A 26479-nucleotide genomic window follows, 5' to 3' on the forward strand; every position below is an offset into this window, starting at 1 on the left:
GCATTTTACCTCTGACCAGTCAACCTTCTTATCTATATTATATACCAGTTAATCTTGATTATGTCACATAATCTTATATCTTATGGGATTTACTTAATTAAAGATACCAGATTTGTTTTTCTTTACTGCCATGATAGCTTCAGAGTTATAGCATTTACTGTATCAAATCAGCATTCTGTAATGACAATATCAAAGGACTAGAGAACAGGAAACTTCAACCCAGTATTTCCTTTGTAATAGGGCACCTTCTTGACCATAGCTATACCATGTTAAAGTTTAGGCTGACCCTAGTCTCTGAAATCTCGAGACAGTGGCCAGGAACACACATCAGCAGGATCCAGCTGTCTTGGGAACAGGTCAGTGTGTCTGGGAGTGCACCTGCTAACTGCAGATTTATGGCTTCTGTAGGTTACACTTGGCTTGCTTCTGCAAAATAGTAGTTGTTGCTTGGGAACTTAAGGTTTTCGCCCCTGGTTATGGTTTCTCAGAGATGGCTTGGGGCTACACACCTGGGTTCCGACATCCCTGTGTAGCTGCTGGCCAGCAAGACTTTCATTTGGCACAACTTTGTCTCAGTGGTCTTCTCTGGTGAAACACCTCACAATACCTTGAGCATTATTACTAGCTATATTACTGTGAACAAATTATAAATCCTATGAACCTTACTATCTTTATCTGTAAAATGATGAGCTACAATACTTCTCACTAGTGATCAGAGAAGCAAACATACAATTCCAAGCCTGGCATCTGCTTCTTAAATACTTCCTCCTAGGCTGAAGAAGAGCCCAAAGCTGCAATGGTCTAACTACACACACACACTACGAAGATGCCACCATGATTTTTCTATTCTAGAATTAAATGGAGGCTAGGGTTAATGATGATTAAGTATCTACAATGTCCTTAAGTCTGAAGTGCGATACTTCACTAGGGATCTATATACTTAAACAGTAAGACAGCACTGAGACTTAGAGCTAGAGATTTCAGTTCAATTCTGTCACTTGTGCAAGGCCTCAGCCACAACTCTTAACACTGCCTCTCAGTTTCCACTTCTAGGTTAAAGAACAAATCTGACCATGTATTTGGCAGTGTTTTGAAAATTATAAAATATTAAATAATGTACTGTTCTAATTAGCTCTCTATTGCTAGGATAAAACACCGACCAAAATTAACATGGGGAGGGAGAAATTTACTTGGCTTACATGTCCTGATCACAGTTCATCCTCGAGGGAAGCCAGGGCAGCAACATAGGGCAGGATCCTGGAGGCAGAACTGAAGCACAGACCATGGAGGAACACTGCTTCCTGATTTATACAACTTATACAACTCAGGCACCTGCCTAAGGGTAGCACCACTCACAGTGTGTTGGGCCCTCCCATATCATTGAACAATGAAGAAAAAGCCCCACAAAGATGCTAACAGGCCCATTTGATGGATCAATTACTTGACTGGGGTTCCCTCTTCTCAAATGTGTCAAGCTGACAACCAAGAAAGTCCATCCCTTGTCAACTTGACATAAAAACACATCACTGTTAAACCATAACCTTTCCTTGTTCTTAAGATTGCATGTAAATATCACAATATAAAACATAGTCTAACTTTTTTTTTTTTTTTTTTTTTTTTTTTTTTTTTTTTTGAGACGGCACCTCCCCGTAGCCCCAGCTGTCCTGGAACTCACTATGTAGACCCAGCTGGCCTTGAACTCACAGGGATTCCCCTGCCTCTGCCCCCCTCCCTAGTGCTGGGATTAAAGGCGTGCGCCACCACGCCCGCCCGGCTAGAGTTCTAATTTTACAAAGCTCTTGAGAGGACCAACCCCAGCAGTGGGACAACACTGCCATCTCCAGGTCTACATTAGCAGAAGGACATAATTACTACATTTCCACTCTGGAGAGATTCACCTGCCTCTGCCTCCTGAGTGCTGGGATCAAAGGCATGCAACACCATACCTGGCAAACATAGTCTAACTTTAAAAGTCCCTGTCTTTAAAAAGTGCAACATTTTAAAACTCCAAAGTCTCTTAACTATGGGCTCTTATAAAATAAAAATCTTGTAGCTTAAAGCCTGACATCTGGGACTTGAAACCTACTAGGTTCCAAAAGGCTTGGGTAGCCCCACCTCTCTGGCTCTGCCGTCTGCAGCACATACACAGCTTGTGTCCTAGACTCGGCCAGCTCCACTCCACACCTGCTAGATGTCCCACAATTCTGGCATCTCTAATATCCTAGGGTCACCACTGCAACTAAGGTTATACCTTCACCAACAGCCTCTCTTCCAGACTCCCACCCTACCATACGGTGCCAAGCCTCAGCTTCTTTCCATGACCCCTTCAATCCTGCAGCTTTCATGCCACCAAACCAGTACCATGTTCTTACACTTTACCAAGTTTGGCTGCCAGCTTGAGATGCAGCCTTGGAAATTTCCCACCCCCAAACACAGCTTCCATGTGCTGACACTAAGGTACTATTTTGTAGAAGATTTCACCTTGATGATGCTGGACTCAATAATCACAGCTTATTTTTCAGCCCCAACTAACCAAAATCCATTATCCCAGTAAAGGAAGGTCTCTCTTCTAAAAATTCTTTTTTTTCTTCTAAAAATTCTTAATCCAAAATGTCACATGAAAAGCTGTGATAGTCTTTGTTCCCCTAAAATTTCCTAAGTGAGGCCTCCATTGTCTGCATTGTTTTCAACTTTCTCATCTTCTAGGCTACCAAAGAATAGCCAATTAAACTCTGAGTACTCAATGGCTTTTCTAACCCCAAACTCCAAAATCTTTCCACGGTCCTCCCCCCAAAACAACATGGTCAGGTTCTTTACAGCAATAGTGTATACCACCATGTTGGCTGTGTTTTCAATTTATCATTTAACCATGTGACAGGCAGAATTTCACTGAGTACATACACAGATCTACCTCTACCACTTTACTACTGCATAATATTTTTTACTGAGTCATAGTTTATTTAAATATTTCCCTTTTGATGAACATTTATTTTGTTTATAATTTGTTTCTGTAACAAAACATTTTCTGGTTAGTAATAAATTATTACAAGCTTGGTGATTCACATTTACTTATTTGTGTATGTGTACATGTGTCTGTGCGTGTGTGGAGGTCAGGGGACAACTTGTGGGAATCAACTCTCTCCTCCACCATGTGGGACCTGTGGATGGAATTCAGGTCATCAAGCCTGGGAAGTGCCTTTGCCTACTGAGCTATCTCACCTACCCAAACTAGTGATCTACAGCAACAAAAATATATTCTCTCAGAGTTCTTGAGCCCAAAAATTTAAAACTGCAGCGCCAGTAGTGCTGCTTCCTTCTGGAGACCTAAGAGAGCCCAGTTCATGCCTTCTAGCTTCTAGGGGCTAGGAGCTATCCTTGGCATCCTTTAGCTTGCTGATGTTGCACACCAGTTTTAATATGGCCTTCTCCACTGTGTCTCAAGTCTCCCACTTCTTTCTCTTTCAAGAATACTGGTCTCATTTCAAGATCCACCTCAATTACATCTTCAAAGACTGCTATTTCATCTAAGGTCACAATGTGAGGTTCCGGGTAGAAATAGCCTCAAGTGGCTACTCTTAGAGATACTACAGTACACACGAGACTGTGTCAGATAAGGTGAAAATTATACTTCTAAATTATATTCCAAAAAGTCTGAAAATTTTCAGTTCCACCAACAGAACAGCAAAGTGTTCTCTCCTCCATGTTCTTGCCAACTTTTAAGTCTTTTGCTAAGTTGATGAATGAGGGAAAAAATAATGTCCCTCCCCGTGGCACAATAAAGCCTTGAAGTTCACTACAAAATAATGTATCATCAGTTTCATTTGTCTATTTTTACTAATATGTAGCTACAATTTCTTCAAGTCAATCACTTAGATAACTTTGTTAACATTCACTTAATAAAATTTTAAAGTGTTTATTTAGTCAGCACTATCAAATGTTTCCTTAATGGTCTCCAGGTTTTGTTTAACATTTAATTTTAAATTATCTAAACATTATGTGGCACAATAAAATATGATAAATATAGTATGTGTGAGCTGCAGAAGCAAATTCTACTGTAAATGCTTTATGAAAGAGAAAATACACGAGGAGACAAAATGCTCTAGACTGAAATACAGAAGAGGAACGAGGGAGAGATTTGGAGGAGTATCCATTTAACAGTTACTGCCATGGGAGAAGAAATGTAAGATGTCATTTCTACCCTCCAGAAGTTCATAATTCAAATGGAAGTATTTTGAGCAGCAATGACTTAAGAAAAATAGTAATTCGTTTCAAAAAATAAAGTCCAAGGAACTAACAACATAACACTTTTGATAGTCTGAAAAGATAAAGAATTCATGAACTTTTGCAAAGCAAGTTTACCTGTCTAACTGGCACTGAGCTAAAGAACAAGGAGGCCTCCAGAGCCCCACCCTTCCTTCCGAGCACACTACCAAAACTCCTTTCATCTGAACCTCAGGTTACCCGAATCACGGTTACATTTGTATGAATGAAATGCACACTGTGTATTTCTTTTTCTAAAAACATGTTTGATTCAAATTGCAAACATTACTGCATGGTCTTCCACTGTGTGAACATTCAGGGCACCACCTTCCTGTCCTATCAATCATGGGTAGTTTCTACAGTTCCCAGTTCTGGACTGGGATGAAAAGGCACTGCTGTGAATGTTCTAGCACATATTTTTTTTGGTAAACACCCTTTCATTTCTGTTAGAAATGTACTAGGACTAGTGCTGCTAGGTCATAGAATATATATACATTCAGCTTTAGTAAATACTGCCAAATAATTTTCCAAGACTTCTAGTTTGCGATACTCTTGTCAATATTTATTTTCTATCTTTTTCATTTAGTCACTCTGGTGGGACTGTAGCAAACAAAATTATTATGAACAATATGACAATTCAGATAATAGCCAACTCCTTTAACACAAGGTTAAATATGAGAAAAGTATGCAGGCTTGAGAAAAAGAATATGGGTATTAAAGTAATTAAAGTGTGATTTAAAAACATGTTTTATAATTAAAACGACAGGGGGAAATGAACACAAACCAAAGAACAAACCGAAAACCAGCTCAAATATGGAGTTCATAAAACAGGGCTGGAGAGAGAGGTGTGTCAGAAAAGGGTCTTGGAAGCATGAGGGCCTGAGTTTGAGGCCCAGAACTCACTTTAAAAAGTCAGAAATGAGCTGGGCTTGGTGGCACAAGCCTTTAATTCCAGCACTTGGGAGGCAGAGGCAGGGGGATCTCTGTGAGTTCCAGGCTAGCTGGGGCTACAGGGAGACTCTGTTTCAAAAAGCCAAAAAAAAAAAAAAAAAAAAAGTCAGATGTGGTGGCACATGTTTGTAATCCCAGCATTGGGGAGCTGGAGACAGCTGAACCAGACCAGTCAGGCTAGCCTACCTGGCAAGTCCCAGGCTAGCCAGGGACCCTACCTCAGAAAATGAGGTAGACAGCACTCAAGTAACAACAACACCCAGGTTGATGTACACACATAAACATGCAGATAACCCAAAAAACTACAAAAACAAAAAGAGAAAATATAAGACAAAAAAGCAAGACTAGGAAGTAAATGTTATGGTCTATACTTTTCAATAGAAAGAAAATTATTTCATAAGAATGAATATCAATAGTAAGATTTTTAATGAAAATAACATTAAAATATATTTTAGCACAAAGTTACAAAATAGCTTTTCTGTCTGTTGTAGCTTGTGTAACTTCCTATCCGAATTATTTAAGATACATTTCTTTAAGAAACTGCAGTGCAGGGACATGGTGGCATATACCTTTAATCCCAGCACTCAAAAGAAAAATGCAGGCAGATCTCTGTGAGATCAAGACCAGGTGAGCTGGGGCTACAGGAAGACCTGGTCTCAAAAATAAAAACAAAAATAAAATAAAAAATTCCAAAACAAATAAAAAACTTGTAGTGCATAATTTGATCAAGGCATACAACTTTAGAAAAAACAAGTAATCAAAGCAAACAAACAAAACTCAAGGAGACTGTAATAATATTACCTTACTCCTCTAATAGTTCACTTAAAAAAAACAAAACAAATAAAAAACAAACAAACAACAACCCCCCCGCCCCCCGCCCCAGACTTTCACTTAAAACCATTTTTTAGCCAGGCATGGTGACCCATACCTTTAATCCCAGAATTTGTGAGGCAAAGGCAGAGGCAGAGGCAGAAGCAAGCAGATCTCTCTCTGTAAGACTGGGGCCAGTCGATCTACCCAATGTGGTCCAGGCCAGCTAGGGCTACAGGGAAACTCTGTCTCAAAAAAAAATAAAAATAAAAATAATTTTAAAAAATTAAAAAAAAAAAAAAAAGACAGGGAAAAAAGTTACTTTTTCAATTTTGCCATTAGGGCTTTGACCTATCTTCAGTCAAGGTCCCTAGGAAACAAAGAACATACCTTATACCTTCCCACAGATTCCGTATGATTCTATTCATCAAACTTAACAAATCCTACTCACCAACATGTTAGAACCTGTGCTTACTAATCAAATCATCACACATGCATCACGTAGCTTGTAGAAAGTAATTATATATTTATACATTAAATTCTGATACTTAGTTCAAAATAATCGTTTTGTAACAAGAATTTGTAAAAATGTATAGATTTAAAGAATTACATCAACCCAAAAGCTGTAAACTTCAAGAATAAACCAGAAAGCCATAAACTACACCCAAGGTCATCTGTTAATATGTAAAACCTCTTTTGTTCTAAATAAAATTTTAGATTATTTCTTTAAAGTTGATTAAAATGAGACTTATTCATTATTACCTACCACTGAACCACATTACTAATTTCTAAATGCTGACTCATAGAAGACAAGACACAGTGGTGACTGATAACAATGCATGCTTTTCTGTTTATTAGCCTGATGATTTAAAAATTGCTAACTAATTAACGATGTGCTAGAGATTGAATCCAGGACCTTGTGCGTGGCAAGTACATGTTCTACCATGGAGCTATGTCCTCAGTCCTGTTTAATGTTCATAATATTATACCTGTGTTAGGATTTAACATGGGTACCTAATAGAATTTATAAAACGTACATATTTAGTTATGTACTTTGGAAACTGAATTTAAAAACTTTTAGTTTTAAGAAATATAAAAATTGGACAAGAGACTGAAGTTAAATTTTCTGAAGGTGAAGAAATTTTCTCTGAAGAGAGTGAAGAGCAGTATGAGTGCCATAGAACTTGTCAGCCAGCAACACCACATATAGAGGACTAACAAGCAGTCACCACCGCAGGCACACACAGACACGCACCATTTGAGAGTCTATAAAATCCTGAAGACACTAAGCTGTTTCTCAAGAGATCAATGCTCATGCTTGTTAGGTGATGTATCTGAACAGAATGAGGTTGCTCAACTACAAGGAAAACACAGATGCATTAGCTATGCTGATGGCCTGCTAATTCTAAGCATGGCATGTCAAGAACAGCTAGTCAGACTGAAAATAAAATGCTAAAAACTCACTCACTGTCTTCTGTGGGGAGGACCTGCAGGGAGTAAATCCACTCTATTATATCATCTTTGTTCACCACATCTAAGGAATCCAACATATCCAGACCGGAGAGTGCAAAAAATGCAATTGTCAACCTAAAAGAAAAAAAAGGTAAAATAGCACCTTAGCTATCAAACCACGTAACTGTTTCTAGTTCAAAATTAAAACAAACAAAAACCCCCGACTCATTCCACTTTCAAAATAATTTAAACAACACCTCCATACCTCCACACTGTCAAGTCTGAAAAAAGAAAAAACTCTTTCAAGTTATTCTTAGTAATTACTAGTCAAAGACCTTTGTTTTAATCTTTAGGAAAGGGATGTTTAGGAACCAAGAAACCAATCCTACTCAACTCAGGAGTGTAGGAGTCCACTGAACCTGGTATATAGCAACCTAAAGGTTCAAAGTGGATTTTATTTATTTTCTATGTACATGCTTTGTTCATAACATGAGTTATGTGTGGAAGTGTTCTGTGTATGGGCGTATATGTGTGAGTTGATGCTGAGTGTCTTCCTTAAATCATTCTGCACTTACTTTTTGAGACACGGTCTCTTATCCAGCCTTGAGCTCACCAGTTCAGTGAGACTGGCTGGCCAGCAAAGCCCAAAGACATCCACCACCCCAAACTGGACTTTGAAAAGAATTCCCCATAATTTATCATTACAAAAAGGATGGGAAATAAATGAAAATGTTAATTTTCACTAATTTGCTAAGAGCAATTATGCTTGTAGTTTATGTTACTTCTTGAAGATGTTTCGAATTAGTTTGCCTTTATCCAAGGTCTGTTTACAAATAATGTGACTCCTTAGAAAAAATAATAAATTTTGGGATACAAAGAATATTTTAAAAAATAAATAAAATGCATTTTAATTCCATTTTCCCAGAGAATGTTCTTTGATGGAATAAAAAATATATGAAGTAATACTAAACCCCTCAAGACTGCATCAACTCTAACAAGTGTCTTTATATAGAAATTAGCATCTTAGTTGTTGCTTTTAACATGGTTTCTTATGAGTAATTACTTTTACAATAAGCTGCATTCTGTAAAGTTGTTGGGTATGTCCTCAGTTTAATACACATTATGACTAACAGTGATAAATACTTCAAATTATCTGCTCTAAAATCTTAGAGCAGAGCTACCGGAGGCAGGCTATAACCTTTTCAAGGAAGTCTCAAGAGAAAAGTAAGCCTTAGTGCCCAAAGGCATCTGCTGTATATAACATGTTAACTGTGTATCTGAACCTAGAATGGTATTACCAACTCTAAGAGCAATAAGAAAATATTCTTTATTCTGTACTTTTCTTAAAAGGACATAATTCTCTCTCTGATTCCTGGTAGAAAAGGCTGGCAACCATCAGATGAGAAGAACAGAAGCCAATAAGTAATTTAGTTCCAACTCAAGAAAACATTGATATATTTAGAAACAATTAAATGTCAGTGAAACATTATGGAGAGCCTAGTACCAAGTGTTGGGCACTGGGCTAGGAAACTATTCATAAATTATCTTGATTGAATTCTAACAACCCACTGAGAGTCATCTAATGGGGGGGGGGATTTATCTGAGTAAGATCAGGATTAAGGGCAGTGGAAACCCTTATGGGGAAAACACTGTCACAGAGCAGTTCAGCGTTCAGAGGCTGCAATCAAAGGAGCTACAGTCAGACTTTACTTTGCATAACTGTATGCACAAGTCAGCAACAAGTCCCAGGGCACTATGAAATATTTAATTAGCTCAGCTGAAGAGAAATGGACTCAGAAAAGCATCTCAGAAGAAATAACTGCAGAACTAAGTATTATTAGAGCACATTTCAGTGTTGCAAATGCTATGCTGCAAATAAGAAAAAAAAAAGGTAAGTGAGTGTTGTGCTAAGCACCTGAACTAGCTCTCTAATTTTGGTTCAAAAAGTAAGGGAGTTATGGCTGGAACGCAAGTATGAAGAGGTAAACATGACCAAGTTATGGAAGGCTTTGTGTGCTTTGTCAAAAGCCTCAAATATGATACCACATGATGCAAAGTCACCAAATAGTGGATCTTCACTGCTAGATGCATCTTTTAGAGTGATTACTGGACTTGGGAGTGATACTATAGTGAGACAGGGCCAGGGAAACCCTGAAGGCAGAGTCGATAAAGGAGTCATGTCTCAGGACTCCAGGACTGGAATTACTACCTGGTCTTGGAGAGAAGGCAGAGAAGGAGCTTTAGGAAAGATGATTTCTGCAATAATACTTATCATATAACCTGTTAAGATGAAGTTTTACTCATTTTTGAAATGTCATCTAGTTCTGTAATAGATATTCAGCCAACGCTTCAAGAGTAATTATGAGAACAGGAAAAAACATTTAAAATATTCAACAATTTCCAAGGTTTTTGACTAGGCTTAAATTAATCCTAGCACTTGGGAGGCAGAGGCAGGAGGATCTCTGTGGGTCTCCATAGCGAATCCAGGTCGGCTGGGGCTACAAGGAGACCCTATCTCAAAAAGACCAAAAAAAAAAAAAAAAAAAGCCAAACAAAAAAAAACACCAGATGAGTAAACCACTCAAAATATGAATAAATAACACTTAACTGAGACATCATTTCAGTTACTCATTGAAATATTTGTTAGATATCTATGAGCTAGTATTTTAACTTCCTGATTAATGTATCCTTCAAAGGCTCTCTTTTTACCAATGCCAGTTTTTTCAGTATTTCTGTTTCTTAATGTTGCTGTTTGATTATAATTTTAGAACAATGCAGCATGATTTTATATATAGCTCTACCTGACACCTACATAAAAATATAATTTGCTGCCAAAGATACCTGGAAATACCAGTAGAAGTGGTTATTCGAGCAAACCAAGTGATCTAATGTTTGGGGAGCAAAGAAGGAAGAATCTCTGCTATAGGCCTCAGATGTTACCTGACACTCTTAGTCTTTTGACTGGTAGAAGCTAGTGGTCTGTTAATATATTCCAAAAGATTTTATCTGTTATTCACAAGGAAGTTAGGTCAGATACAGAGGTGGGCAAGGAATGGTTAAGGGGACTGAAAGCAGCTTAAGATAAATTGTAATTTGGTTCTGAACCATTCCAACCTCTCCACAATCATTGAAGTGCTAATCAGTTTATCAGCCTTGTATGAGGTTCTATGGAAGCCATGGTTATTTTCAGGAGCTTTCATTCACAATTCCTAATTATCAGACTAAAAGAAACAAGGAAATGGAATTTTACAAAAATAGTGGATTAGAAAATACTGAGTGTCTAAATATGTAGCCCAAGTCACACATGCAATCCTAGTACTTCAGAGTTGCAGGGATTGTTTGTGAGCTTGAGGTCAGTACGGGTTACAAAAAAGACCTTGCCTCCATAAATAAGTAAACCCAGTTGTTTTGTATCTGTCAGTGAAAAGGATACAAGCACCTTAAAATCAATTATGAACCACACATACAACAACAAAAAAATTGCAAAAAAACAAAATGAAGACTAAATCAAGAAAGAATGAAAATTGTTACAAATCTGATACATTCAGCTATCTTTTAAATGTGATTATTAATGAGCCATAAGAACCCCCCCCAATTTTTTTTTTTTTAAATTCTATATTAAGGAGCTAGGAAGATGGTCCAGTGGTTAAGAGCACTTGCTGCTCTTGCAGGTGACCAGAGTTCAGTTCCCAGCACACACATCAGGCAGCCCACAACCACCTGTAACTCTAGCTCCAGGGGATCTGATACTTTCTTCTGGCCTTGACAGGCATCTGCACACATGTGCACATACATTCACACAGAAAAACACACAAAGCCATATAAATAACAAAGCTTAAAAAAAACCCAAAAAACTGCTGGGTGTGGCGGCACACACCTTTGATCCCAGCAGAGGCAGGCAGATCTCTGTGAGTTCAAGGCCAGATTGGTCTACATAGCAAGTTCAAGGCCAGCTGTGGCTACAGGGAGACCTTGTCTCAAAAAGAAGAAAAACAACTTCTATACAAGTGAGAAACACCAGCCACAGTGGCAAATAGAACATCAAGCACCAGGGTGTTATATAGCCTCCAGTGTATAATGGATGGTTACGGAGCCCATGATTTTATTAAAGTTAGTAAATGAACTATGAGTTCAGACATTTTAATGATTATGCTATGAGCAGAAATTAGACTCTGTAGTGCCAACATGCATTAGTCTAAATGGTTTCATACAAGATAGAATTTTGGGTCTAGAGAGATGGCTCAGCGGTTAAGAGCACTGCCTACTCTTGCAGAGAACCCAGGTTCAATTCCCAGCACCTGCATGGTGGCTACGAACCGTCCTTACAGATCGAATACATTGGCATTTTTAAACATGCAATCATAGATCTTAAATAATTTCTCGTTATGTAAAGTTTAACTCTTTAACAACCACAGTTTAACAAAAGGAAAGGCTTTAAAATTGAAGTGTTTAGAACTCATAAAATTAACTCACATGACATATTAATATGATCTGTCAACATTTTTAAAACATCTATCACTATATCAATAGTCTAAAGTTTTAGACACTCCCACCCCCACACACACACTGTTGGGGATTGAATCCATGACCTCTAGCATGCCAGGAAAGTAGTTCTACCACTAAATCACATCCTTATTACTGGAAATCTTACTTTCAAGTGTAGGTATGGGTTCTGCTAGCCAATCAATATTTACATAAGAAAGAGTATAAATTTCACTCTCCTCTTTAAATTTTATTTTTATCATCTATGTATCAGTACTTTGCTTGCACTTGTGTCATGCAATGCCCACAGGGACCACAAGAGGGCATTGGATCCCCTGGAACTGGAGTTAGGATAGTTTTTGGCTGCAGTGTAGGTGCTGAGAAGCAAACAGGGGTCCTCTGCAAGAGCAGCCAATGCTCCCTTCACCTCTAAACCATCATTCCAGGTCCTTACTCTTTCTTTTGAAAGAATCTGTTAGTCCTTTAGGGCTCAGCTCCCATTTCTCAAAAAATATTTTAGTGTTTTTTTATATGCCAGATATCATTAAAGGTTCTAGTAAAATGCTGTCCAATAAGACTTTGTAGGATGATGCAAATGTTGAAAGAAACAATAACCAGTGGTCAAAATGTGACTGAGCACTTAAAATGTATTGGGTATTCTAACAGAGGAACTGAATTTTAAATTGGATTTGAGAGTAAAACAATCAAATTTGACTATTCACAACCAAATTAAAGAAGGTTGCCCTCGTGTTATATAACAAGATAGAAAAGAATTCTATGTGACAAAAGTTATGAAAGAAATCAACCAATGAATACAGGATGTCAGGTAGAGTTCAAGAAAGGCTTCTGTATACGGGTATGATGGTATAGGCCTTTAACCCCTGCACTTGGGAGGCAGAGGCAGGTGGATCTCTGTGAGATTGAGGCCAGCTGGGACTTCTGAGAGACTTTCTCAAAAAGACAAAAAAAAAAAAAAAAAAAAAAAAAAAAGAATTTTCTAAAGAAATCGGGATTGAGTGCACGTGCTTGCTATTTACATCCGGAAACATGACACTAACACACAGCACAGAACTCTGCAAAGATGCTTGCTTGCTTTATTCTCTATTTCTGTACCTACCACAATAATGGTATTTCTTGAAAGTGTGTACATAAGTGAGTGATCTTTAAAATTCCCCCAAATGACCCAGTCATGCGGCAAAGTACACCAGAAATTCAGTTTAAAAAACTTTGGGAGACATCAGGGGCAAGCCAATGTTTCGCTGGGCGCGGTAACTCACGCCTTTAACCTCAGCGGACTGAGGCAGGCAGATCTGGGTAAGTTCGAAGCCAACCTGTTCTGTATAGGGAGTTCCAGGCCAGGCAGGGCTAAACAAAATCCCCAATGTTTCTTCCTATCTAGTCCCTGGTAGCTTTGAAACCTCGCTTCAAAACACAGCAATGTAAACACCTCTTCCTTGTTTCCTCAGCTCAACTCTTATTCTAAGAGTTTCCTAACTCTCTGCCAGATCTCAAACATTTGGCCAATTCCAAGCCTACCATGCTTTACATAATACTGAACCTCTTTAGCCTACAATTAGGTTCACAATTCCTGGAAAGTAAATATCTACACACATCTTCGAGGTATTAAGAGTTAACGGCAAAAGGGAAAAAAGGAAGTGCTGGAACAACACTGACAAAGGTTTTGTATTATTTTGCTTTTATGCAAGTAAGTAAAGAAGTGACTCTCAGAATGTAAGGAAACTCGGAGTAGAGAGGAAAAATGGTTGGGAAGGGAAAAAGAGGCGGAAACTGGAGATTCCAAAAGCCCTGGACTTACAACCGTCCAAACCTCCGGTTAGCTCAGGTCGCTAGGATAAGTTCAGGCGGCCAGCGGTGCCGAAACGAGGCTAGGGATCGGGGTAACTCAGGGCAGGGGAGTGGGGGGAGAGCCAGACCAGGCAGTTGGCGGGGGGGCGGACCGGGGGCAAGAAGGGACCCCGGGATGCAGGCCCCGTCCGGGCGGAGCGCAGCCCCCGAACACCAAGTTGGCCGTCTAGCCCCGCGGCGCGCATCCCAGCGGCCGCCCGGCCGGCTGCAGTCGCGAGTTACCTGCTGGTCTCCAGCGAAGAATAGCGCTCGGGCAAGACCTGGAGGCAGCGCTGGAAGAACCGCACGTGCCGGTCCCGGAGGAAATCCAGCCGCTCTCCCTCACCATTCCCCGCTAGCCTCTCGTCCTCCGTGGCCGCCATTGCTGCTCCGGAAGCGACGTCCGCTGTGATCCGGAAGCAGTTGGCGAGGGGCGCGAAGTCAATTGCAGCCAGCTTCGCATAGGAACCGGTTGGGATGTAGAGCCCGCCAGTGAGGAGGCTTGGGGAGAAACTGCAGGCGGTCCACTGAAAGTCTCAGTACTGCACTTTCTCGTATTTACCCTAAAGCTGGGCAATCTATTGTACTCAAAGCCCCAAAGGTTTGAAAACCATTCTTAGGTCTTGTGACCCTTAGTGAAAACTTTTGTACTCGTCCTGTATTTGGGAGGAATTACAAAAACAGCGTGGCATGTGCGCGGGTGTGCGTGAATAAGAACAAAATATGATATATATGTATGAACATGTTACAGTGAAACCCATTTCTTTGTACGCTAACCAAAAAATTTAAAAATCCTGGCCCTAAAGAATAGAAAAGGTTAGATCTGAAAGTGGAAATCATCAGTATAATTTTGCAAAGACTTTTTTTTTTCTTTTTTTTTGGAGGGTCACAGTTTTAAGCTGTATGGATAGAGAAACTAAACTTACAAATTAAAACTGTGAAGATAAATGTTTTGCTAGAGAATTATCAACACGATGAAAATCCAGACATTTTCCTAACCTGCTTTAGACCATCTGGAATTATTTAAAAATATATGCACAGATGGTCCTCATTGTACAACAGTTTGGCCTATGCTGTATGCTGAATGTTGGTGCTTTTAAAGTGAAGATTTCAAATTGGCAGGGAACAATTCACAGTTGATTGAAAGCTCTTGAAAAAGACCTATTGAATAGCAAAGTACTGTATGGCAGAGCTCAAGGACAGTATGGATTAAAAGAATTGATCAGACATTGGCTTACTTTAAGAAAGCTCAGTCAGTACCTTGGCAGATAAAAGTTATTCAATCAGAATTGATGAAAATCACAGAAAAAGATATAAAGACAGACAGCAGTATATGTAAAAGTGTTTGCTTAATAAGAATTTAGCTTTGCCTGAATATTGTACATTGACTGTTTAAGGCAATTAGACAATGTGTTATTGTCTACATATAATCCTTAATGTGTTTCTGTTTATATTTTGTTCACAGTTTAGACATATAGGTTCCATCTTAATAAAGTGTTATACAGTGAAGTTTTTTATTGCTTTCTGAATTTTCATAAAGAACAATCTCTAACCTAGTTTCAAACTCTTAAAGTCACACCTTGCTGAATAGAGAAAAGCTTATGTCTATATATATTTCTAGCTTTCCTCAGTCCTTAATTCATCTATGGTGACTGTATGTTGGTATATTATGCTTACAGATAATACATAGACTCCAATTCATAGGTTGGCTTCCCTCCCCCCCAGAGGGCCAGACAGTAAAAATTTTAGGCTTTATGAACCATATTGTCTGTCCAACTACTCAGCCCTGTAGTTGCAACTTAACTGCAATTCATAATTAGCTATAGGCACTGTATAACCAAAGGACATGGTGTTTCAATAAAACTTTATTCATACAAAACTGGTATTTAAGTTGCTTTAGCCGTATACTATTCCCCTCAAGTTCATGAGGAAGAGGACTACCAAGGATTAGACCTAAACTAGATTCTTTAAAAATCAACCAAGATAGTAGAAATTTGGGTGTACTTTTTTTTTAATTGTAGAAAATACATTTCTTACAAAATGTGACCTGTGGACTAGTATTATATTGGGTGATTTTTTGGTACTAGTAACTCTTATTCATAGGCATGTCTTGATTTATTTTTCTAAAAAGGAAATATTGCATGAACAAACAGCTTATGGGTCAAAGTTGTCCTCTACTTTGTTACAGTTCTTTCTCCTCAGTTATGACTACTCCAAAAGGACTTTTCACTGTTACTACAATTCAGATTGCTTGTTCTCACACACCTTCAAATGCCTGAAGGTTTTTTAAAATTGAGTTCTATCACACTCATTTAAATTACTAGAAATCTATGCATACCCCATACATGTCTAGACAATTCTTATCAACATAGTCTTTAAATTAAGGAAGCCAAATAGTTCATCTCATTCTCAGCTCAAGGAGCAGCAATATGATCCAAAGCTGGATTAAGCTTTACTATCTTGGGGGCTGGAGAGCTAGCTTAGCAGTTAAGGGTGCTTACTGCTCTTGCAGAGGACCCAGGTTTGGTTCCCAGCACTCACAGGGCCACTCACATCCTGTGGAGGCTGAAGCAATGATTCAGCAGTTAAGAGCACTGGCTGTTCATGCAGAAGACCAGGGTTTGAATGCCAGCACCCACATGACAGCTAATAATTGTAACTCCACTTTTAGGGGATTCGACGCCTTCTTTTGTCCTTCTTGAGCACTGTACCACACGGGTGCACTTACACACATGCAGGCATAACACTCATATACATAAAATAAAAATAAATCAGGGGCTGGAGAGATGGCTCAGTGGTTAATAGCACTGACTGCTCTTGCAGAGGACCCGAGTTCAATTCCCAGCACCTACATGGTGGCTAACAACCGTCCAAAACTCCAGTTCCAAAGGATCCAGTGCCTTCTTCTGACCTCAGGCATTGGACAACACTGGTGCACTTACACATATGCAGGCAATTCACTCATCAAAATAATATTAAAATCAATAAAATTATTATGGTGGACTTATTCAGATATATAATATACCTCCTAAGTAAACAATTAAGTGGTTAAGAGCACCAGATTCTCTTGCAGAGGACCCGGGTTCAATTCCTAGCACCTACATGGTGGCTAACAACCGTCCAAAACTCCAGTTCCAAAGGATCCAGTGCCTTCTTCTGACCTCAGGCATTGGACAACACTGGTGCACTTACACATATGCAGGCAATTCACTCATCAAAATAATATTAAAATCAATAAAATTATTATGGTGGACTTATTCAGATATATAATATACCTCCTAAGTAAACAATTTTTACCAAACAAGATATCTGGCATGTGTATGACAGAATTTAATTCCCATATAAAATGTTATTCTGCCTAATAATATTAGGAAGAGCCAATAGCTCAGTGTTTCAAAGTACAGGAGTGAGAACAATGATGTGAATGAGTATCATTTAGCCAATTATGTATAAACAAAGGAAAATATGTAAATGTAATAATATGATTATAGTACAGTAACTAACATGTACTCTATATTTTAAATATGTAGGTAAATACAGCATCTTGGAATTACATGCGGCTTGTAACATTTCTTCTTCATGAGCTTTAAATTTCTTATTGTACATTCTGAACCAGTATAAGAAATGTTTGAAAACAAGGCATTGTGGCACACACCTTTAATCCCAGTGTTCAGGAGGCAGAGGCCAGCAGATCTCTGTGAGATCCAGGCCAGCTGGGGTTACAGGAGACCTTGTCTCAAAAACGAGAGAGAGAGAGAGAGAGGGAGAGAGAGAGAGAGAGAGAGAGAGAGAGAGAGAGATTGATTTGATATCTCTTCTTTATATCTTAACTAAAAATATTAGTTGTATTTATCTTATATCCTTTCTATATGGGATTCATGTAAACCTCATTTATTTCAATTTAGAATGATACTTTTTAGAGAAACATCAATGCTTTTCTTTATTAAAACAGAAAACAAAACAGGCCACCCAGCTCCTCAGGGATCTCACTCAGCACCACTAAGCTCAGGGAACACTGTGGAGGATGGGGCAGAAAGAATTGTAAGAGCTGATAGATGGGGAAGAGAGCTATGAAATGCTGACTTCTGGACATGACCTGGCTGTTACAGACATCATCTCACAGTAGCTGTGGTTACGTGCACAAGACTCGCACAAGATCAAGCACAAGTCAAAATTCTAGCAAGAATGAGGCATGGGCTCCAAAGGTCCCATCCTTGGCAGAGGAGCTACTGGCAGTTGACGGCTGTTAAGAGGAGAGCTACTCTTCCTTTGAGATGGCTGGTAGGCTGCCCGTGCCCAGTGGAGGGCCCCACACCGAGGCACATATGGGCATCACTAATTAGACTCAGGGGCTCATTAATAACAAAAGAAAGGGAAACATGAAATTGGGAGGGAAATGGGGTGGAAACACTAGGGCGAACTAGGGAAGGTATGATGGTATATGGATATGCTCAAAATACTGTGGTGGTTTGAATGAAGTGTCCCCCATAGGCTACAAGTGTTTGAACACCTGGCAGTTGGTGGTGCTGTTTTGGGAAGGTCATGAAATCCCTAGAAGGTACAAGCTGGCTGGAAGCATGTCACTGGTTGGGGAGGGGGGCTTTAAGAGTTCATAAGCCTTGTTTCCACTTTCAGTTTGTCTCTCTCTGCTTCCCATGCTTGCTTGAAGATGTTGAGCACTCAGCTTTCTTTTCCACCTGCCATGCCTTCCTGCCACGATGGACTCTTAAAGAAAACACGGCTGGCAAGATGCCTGCACATAAAGGCATTCACTGCACAGGCCTGGTGACCTGAAGTGACTCTCCCCAGAACCCACATAAAGGTGGAAGGAAAGAACCAACTCCACAAAGTTGTTCTCTGACATTCATGTACATGTTGGGGCATATAAATAAATAAATAAATTAAAAGAAAACAGGGCTGGGAGTAGAACGCATTGGAGGAGGATACACTTGGTGGACTCAAGGCTCTGAGTTCAATCCAATCTCTGGCACCGAAGAAAATAAAGACTGTAAGAATCACATGAACCAGAATTCTTAGCTTTGATGCAGGGAGCTGAAACATGCATTTGTGTGCAATAAAAAACAATATAAGAAAGGTTTACCTTCCTGTATCTGATGTAGCTATTCAGTTCTGTTGTTGAATTCCCTTCTCTTCTACATTTCTCACTTGCTTCAGATTATTTAAAGAGTTATGGAAAACAACTAAAATCTGTGTTTCCAATCAAGGATACATTGACCAATCACTGTGCACCAATAACTGTACAATTGGAATTCACTTTCCAAAATTTGGAATCTACATTCTTTGGATATTAACTGTTGCAAAAGGAAAGGTTTAGACCATTAATCCTAGTAATTTTCCGAGTCATTTAGCCTTTATGTATCAAATTATAACTAAAGATATTCTAATATAAAATTTATAAAAGACAAATTTCCTATATTTTTATATATATAGTGTTTTTCTTATAAGACCTAATTAAAATTAGGCCTTAAGATTTTATACTATGAAAAGCTGAATTAAGTTGGGTTTTCATATATAAAACCTTTTTCACTCTTCAGTCCACAGGTCTGTCTAGCAATTTACAAAAATTTAAATTCCCAAAAAATAATCAGTACTTTAAATTAGCTTATTTCAGCTAATGTTTCAGAACAAAGAATTTTGCTACTTCTGAGGTAAACAAAAGCAGAAAAAGAAAACTGCAGCATCCAGTAAGATATAAAGACATAAAGATTTTATAAATCTATGAAGTCCAGAAAGGCTGAAAGGAAATTTAGCAATAGTTACAGGAAACCAAAAGGACAGTATCATAACATACGAATAAGGTATATGTAGTGAGAGGTATTGTTTTAAAATATCTCAATAGCCAGGTGTGGTGGTACACGCCTGTAGTCCCAGCACTTGGAGGCAGAGGCAGGCGGATCTCTGTGAATTCAAGGCCAGCCTGGTCTACATAGTTCCAGGACAGCTGGGGCTACAGGGAGACCCTGTCTCAAAAAGACAAAAAAATATATATATTCTCAATATAAAATAAAACATGCTTTAATCAAATACAAAATATTTATTATATAAAATGCAACAACTGACAAACTACCAATTATTTAAACTTAGAAAAAGTACTAAGTTATTGAATACCCTTAAAAAAGGAGCATTTTAGATTTGTTACTCAAGCTTACATACTTCCAAGTTTAAAAAGTTACAAAATTTTGGCTTAAAAAAAGTCTGATTGTCCCAAGTTATTTTGCTAAGCTATAATAAAAACAAATTATCTTTGAAATGCTTTGAATATTTAAATGAAATAACATTTGTAACAAATCTTAAATAATTTTCACATCAGTAATAGGCCAACATATCATATTAAATATTATCTTAATAGAAATAAATACTGACAATGCTACACGACACTTAAAACCTCTGGATTCACATATAGCACGAGAACCAGTTTGACTAAGCTAGTGATATTTAAAAAGCGTGGCTAATCACTGTCTCCTGAAATAGGAATATACCAACATTCTCATCAAATGAATAGCAGTTCCATTATCTCATATCCTTCTCTAGATTCCTTGTCTCCAGGTTGGAATAGCCCTAAAGAGAACAAGAGAAAAGCAATCTTAAGTACATAGGAAGATCAAAACAACAACAAAAACAATCTGATTAAATGGCTACTTAAAAATAACTCTCACCAACAAAACTTCCTCATACAATGGAGCATATGCACACAGAAGGCCACAACTGGCCGAGTTTTAGAGAATAAAAGATTGCAAAGTGTGTGTCTCTGGATAGGACTCCTATATTAAACCTCACCCACCCATGGCTCAGGGACCATTGCGGAAGAGAGGGCAGAAAGATTTTAAGAGTCAGGGTTGGTGCATAAACATAAGGAAACAGAGGCTTTCAGGCCACCGGGAACCTGCAACAATGGTGACAGCATATACAAGACCCATGCTGACTTAATCAGACAAAAATCCAGCATAGAACCAGGGAAATGGCAGCAGGCCTCAACCCTAGCTGAGGAACTATTGGCAGGGCAGCTGATTACTGCTGGATGAGGGGGAGTACATCTTCTTTAACGGAGTGACTCCAGATTGGCTGACTAGACTCCAGTGGATGAACTTGCACCAAGGGACAACTGAGTACAAATGCTTGACCAGATGGGACTTGGCATGTATGACAGAATTCGTGAAATCCAGTGGGGGGGCAGGGGGGGAATCTATGGAAGGGCATGGATAGAGGAGGGGGATCTAAATTTGACCAAGATCTATTATACGAAATGTACAAAACTCAATAAAAAATATATATGGCTGGATAAAGACACTTGCCATCAAGACTGATGACTGGAGTTCGAGTCCTGGGACCCACACGATGGATGGAGAATAGACTCCAAGTTATCATCTGACATCCACATACATACTGTGGCACACACACACACACACACACACACACACGCACTAAACATAACTTTAAAATACATATAGATTTGTATAGATTTGCCTTATCTATCTACCTGTTAATGTAAAATTAACATCTAGAAATTGCATAAAATACAAGCATGCATAAAATATAAACATTACAGATTTAAAAAAAATATTTTATTTATTGTTTTTATTTTATGTGAATGAGTGTATTGCCTGCATGTGAGTACACCTGTGCTGTGCAATGCAGCAGAGGTCAGAAGAGGGCTTCGGATTCCCCCGGAACTGGAGTTAAGGATGGCTTGTAGCTGTCATATGGGTGCTGGGAATCAAACCCAGGTCCTCTGCAAGAGCAGTCAGTGCTCTTAACCGTGGAGCCATCTCTCCAGCCCCAACATTACAGATTTTTATAACTAACATCTTTCTTCCTTTTTACCTGTGTGGAATATGGAGAAGTGGTCCAGAGTCTGTTGGTCCTATCTTTTTGGTTCGTTCTTCCCAACCTTTGGTGGCCTTATAAAGCCTAGAGGGATCTCTACTGACATTATTTTCAACCTGTGATCAGATGTAAAATAGTGCCAATTAACTTACATGAACTGCATTAAATAAGTAAAACCCTTAGTAACAAAACAGTTTTTAAAAATATACTTGATACTAGCCAAACATTATAACAAACCTGTAACTTTTTCACAATAAGCTCCTATTGTGCTTATATTGAAAACATCAATCTATTAATAAACTACTTTATTTTTTCCTAGCTGTATGATTTTATTTCTATTTTAATTATGAAAAATATAATATAGCTAGAATATTATTAGATATAATCAGACACAAATTTAACACCAATGAAGTCCACTATTTAATTCGTGATGTCACCAACATCTTTAGTTCTGAGTATTACCAGTGATTAAATGATGCTCACAGCTCCATAGCTATAGAACAGAGGTTCAGGAAGAATGAATAAGAGAGAAAGAGTTTCAGGCAAAAGAGTGCTTATTTACAAAGGATAATAGAATCATTCAAATAACAGTTGCTTAACTGTCTTAAGTTATGCATTCTACATGTAAATAAATATAAAATTTAAAGTAGATACGACAAGATAAATAGATATGTCAGTCTCCTTAAAATCAAGGAATTGGTATAATTAGGGATGAGATGGGGAAAGACTGATCAATGATCAATATTTACTGAATTAGTGGTAAGAGGCTCTGGAATGTGCTACTGTTGTTGGCATGACTACATAACAGTTATGGACTACATATTTCAGAAAACTAAAAGAAAGGATTTTAAATGTTTTTGCCACAGAGAAATGATAAGTATTTGAGGAGTGACTATGTTTAATCAATCTGACTTAAGTATCATGCAGCAATAGGTATTGAATGTCTCTTGGGGCCCCAGTGTGTACAATATTTATATTTATAAATTAATTGAGAAAATAAAATTTAAAAATAAAGATAAAGCAGGGCATGATGGCACATGCCTATGAGTCCAAGGACAAGCTTAGTACATAGCAAGATCTAGTCTCCAAAACAAACACAGAACACATACCTTTTCCTTCAGTTTTGCCAGTCGTTTTTGTTTTTCTGCCTTTTCCTCTTCCTTTGCCTGTCTATCTAGAATTTTCAATTCAAGTTTATGTAAATCCTAAGAAAATGCCAACAAAAACTACATTAAGAAACAAAATTAGAATTTTTTTCAAACTTTATTTGCTACTTAAGTTACCTTACTTGTCAATATTCCATCAATAGTAACCTTTTCAAACAGAAGGCTAAGCCCTTTCTCTTCTCTAACTTTAACTGTGACATACATAGCCTTTCTTATTGTCTAGTTTGAGATCTCTTGTAAGGTTTCATATTGCCAATTTTATTTTTTTAAATAATTTTTTATTATGAAGCTTGCTTACTTGGAAGGTGGGGGCAGAACAAGGAAGCATGAGCTCTTCTGTTTCATAGTAAGACTTTCATATATAAACTAAAAGGAATAAACTACAATTTCCACTTTCATGTATTTTACCTATTCTTTTTCGTCATACCTCCTTTTTCTGTTTTATGACTGTTGCTACTATCTATTCTGATGTCCATTAACAATTCATAACATTTATGCTAATTGACAGTTCTTTAATTTATATTATTGTGCATCTTAGAGTAATCTTGACCTGTCTTGCCTAGACAACACATTCTGCCTGGCTCAGGGCTACCTTTCTAGTCCCCTCTGATTGGTTCAAACTTCCTCCTTGATGCTCTAAGGATACTGAAATGTTACCAATATTTTTTTTTCTTTTTGGTTTGTTTCTTGTTAAAAGTTTTATTCAACAATATAACTTATTTAAACATAATATTTTTATCATTAAAATACATAAAAATTGGGCTGGAGAGATGGCTCAGCAGTTAAGAGCACTGGCTATTCTTGCAGAGGACCTGGATTCATATCCCAGCACCTACATGTTGGCTAACAACTGTCTGTAACTCCAGTTCCAGGGGATCTGACACCCTCTTCTGTCCTCTGCATGCACTGCGTACACTTACACACATGTAGTCATAACACACATATACATAAAATAAAAATAAATTAAAATACATAAAAATTAAAGTCAGAAAATTCATTGAGGTTGGCTTTTTTTTTTTTTTTTTTTTTTAATACGTCTTTTTGAGACAGGGTCTCTCAGTAGCTCCAGCTGTCCTGGAACTCACTATGTAGACCAGGCTGGCCTTGAACTCTCAGAGATCTGCCTGCCTCTGCTTTGACTGTATTGAAGGTTGAATCCAGGCTCATCACGCTAGACAAACATTCTATCACTGAACCTACAACTCCAATTCTTAAGATGACTTTTTATAGCAAAGTTTGGCTATTTAGAAATATTACTATTGCATTCTAATTATTTATTTGTATATTTTAAATTGAATTTTTGTGTATTTCATACAGAACATCTTAATCATCTTTATACCCCACCCCACCTCCCCACCCCACCCCACCCTGGAATTCGTGCATTCTGTTGTGTTAAGGCTTATCATGTCATGTTAGTGTTCCTAGATGCCCCTCGGTTGCAAGTTCATCCACTGAGGTCTAGTCAGCCAGCCTATCTAGAGTTCCTTCCTTTAAGAAGATCAGCTCAAAAAGAAAATGAGAATGTAAAAGATGTTAAAAGGATATGGGAATGGAGATATTTTCCAAAACAGAAAAAAATGAGAAAGCCTAAGCAAGTGATGAAGGTTTGTTATAATATATAAAGGATGAGACAAAAATAATATACACATAATCTTAAAACTTCTGAGGTCATACTTTAGTCAACTAGTTTAAAGAACAAAATATATATCTAGTCAAGGTTTAGCATATACCCAAAGGACTCATCCTATTGTAGAGACACTTGTACAACCATGTTTGTGGCTGCTCGTTTCACAATAGCTAAGAGATGGAAGGAACCTAAGTGTCCCTCAACTAATGAGTGGTTAACAAAAAGGTGGTATTATTTACACATTGGAGGTCTATTCAGCAGTAAAGAAAGATGAAATTTTCAGGTAAATGGATGGATATAGAAACTGTTATACTAAGTGAAGTAACACAGACTCAGAAATACAAACGAAGAACATTCTCCCTCATATGTGGATCCTAGCACCAAATCCTTTTAAATTCCTGATCCTTTTAATCAGATGATGCTATACAACAGTCCCTTCTGTGTGAAATAACTACCATCATCATGACTTCAGCTGAGCCTGATCACTAAATTTCATCACAATTGCGATGGCTGAAGGCTGTCCTCATTCATTAAAGGAGGGCCAAGCAGGGACATTGAACCCTCTCTGGATTATCCAACTGTATGTAATTTGACCCTAATCACACATGGCCTGCTGAATTTGGGGAGGGCTAAAGTATACAATCTGTTGAAAGCTAGGAAGAGAAGGCATGACCCATGCTGGGAAAAGGCTATCCAGTGTGCATACCCTCAGGTCATTCATACACCTCAGCAACACCTCAGTTATCTCAAAGCCTTTTCGAGGTAACTGACACTGATTCTAACTATTCCAACAGCTATCAAAATACCTGAAAGCAAATCCTGAATCCATCACTCTAGAATCCAGCCTTGGAAGACAAAAGAAAAATGAGGAGGAACTCAATAGAGTGTGCTGGCTCCAAGGGTTCCGTGGTTCCTGGCAAGAGTGCTGTTTGACAAAGTTCCACCCGAAAGCCGATGACCGCTGCTCTTTTGGTGGGTATCCCTTCCCCAGTTACTCCTGGTTTTGTAATTTGTATAACCTTCTCTTCTTTAAGTATTCTGATAACCAACTCTGATGATGGAATGGGAAACTAAACTGGGGAATTCTCTGCCTTTAGCAGAATTATTACGTTACTGAAACAAATTGAAAGTAATAAGATAGACAACTTCCTCCTATGACTACGATCTCGTTTGGACCTGCATTTGTGATTAATAATGAGGCTTGGTTTCCCCCAAAAGGAAAAGATAGCATGAAATAGATGCCCTGCTGCCTTTTACAGGAGTTTATGACTTTAACCCTAAACGAGGAACTATTGAGACTAAAGTTTGGTATAAGGAAAAACTATTTGGCTTAGGGAAACTCCTTCTTGTATAGAAAGAATAGCTAAGTCAGTAAAAAGCTGGTGGTGCATGACCTTTGAAGAAAAATTGCCTATTCTTTTACAAAGACTAAAAGCGATTCAAAAAGCCTTTAAAGATAAATGGCAACAAAATAATAAAGGATATTAAAATAGAAAAAATAATCATATGACTCAGTACAAAACATTCAGGAAGAAATAGCAAAGGGGAGAGGAAAAAGATAAATTGGATTATTGGTTAGACAATATATAAAGAGTTAGTTATTCCCATTCCCATGAAAAAAATAATTCTCTCAAATATACACGCCTATCTGTAAATATTAAATTCAAAGAATTAAAGGGCAAATGGGGACAGGCTGTCTTACACCTCTATGGTAAACTAGAAACCGCAAGGCTATAAAGAAAACAATGAAGACATTGCTTGGTTATGTTAAGAAAAGGTTAATCATTGAACTTTGTACTTTCCTTTTACTGTGATTATTGAAAAATATTGTACACTGAGAAATACTGTGCAACTCATGGTTTAATTTATGGTCTGATGCTTTACTGCTATTGTAAGCTTTCTAATTATGAATAAAGTTTGTTAAAGGCCAGTAGAGAAAAAGAAAAAGAGAAGTAAAAGACATTCGGGCTGACCTCCCCCAAGAGCGTCAGTCAACAGCCTCTACCGAGAACTGCAATTGTGGTTTCTGGTATAGTCATTT

General features: G+C 38.1%; 2 protein-coding genes across 2 annotated transcripts in view; both read right to left on the bottom strand.

Moving 5' to 3' along the window:
- Pggt1b (protein geranylgeranyltransferase type I subunit beta) overlaps nt 1–14209 on the bottom strand; it is a 46075-nt gene extending 31866 nt beyond the window's left edge. Inside the window, exons 1-2 of the mRNA XM_008825257.2 lie at nt 14044–14209; nt 7490–7608 (exon numbers count right to left, since the gene is read on the bottom strand). Of these exons, the coding sequence (XP_008823479.1) occupies nt 7490–7608; nt 14044–14183 (259 nt within the window). The 5' untranslated portion in view covers nt 14184–14209. The remainder of the gene's footprint in view (nt 1–7489; nt 7609–14043) is intronic.
- A 5615-nt stretch (nt 14210–19824) lies between these two features.
- Ccdc112 (coiled-coil domain containing 112) overlaps nt 19825–26479 on the bottom strand; it is a 54446-nt gene continuing 47791 nt past the window's right edge. The window contains exons 8-10 of the mRNA XM_008825258.3: nt 22755–22850; nt 21643–21761; nt 19825–20379 (exon numbers count right to left, since the gene is read on the bottom strand). Coding sequence (XP_008823480.1) covers nt 20349–20379; nt 21643–21761; nt 22755–22850 — 246 coding nt within the window. The 3' untranslated portion in view covers nt 19825–20348. The remainder of the gene's footprint in view (nt 20380–21642; nt 21762–22754; nt 22851–26479) is intronic.

This window comes from Nannospalax galili, unplaced genomic scaffold, assembly GCF_000622305.1.
Source record: "Nannospalax galili isolate Female #2095 unplaced genomic scaffold, S.galili_v1.0 scaffold128, whole genome shotgun sequence".
NCBI lineage: Eukaryota > Metazoa > Chordata > Mammalia > Rodentia > Spalacidae > Nannospalax > Nannospalax galili.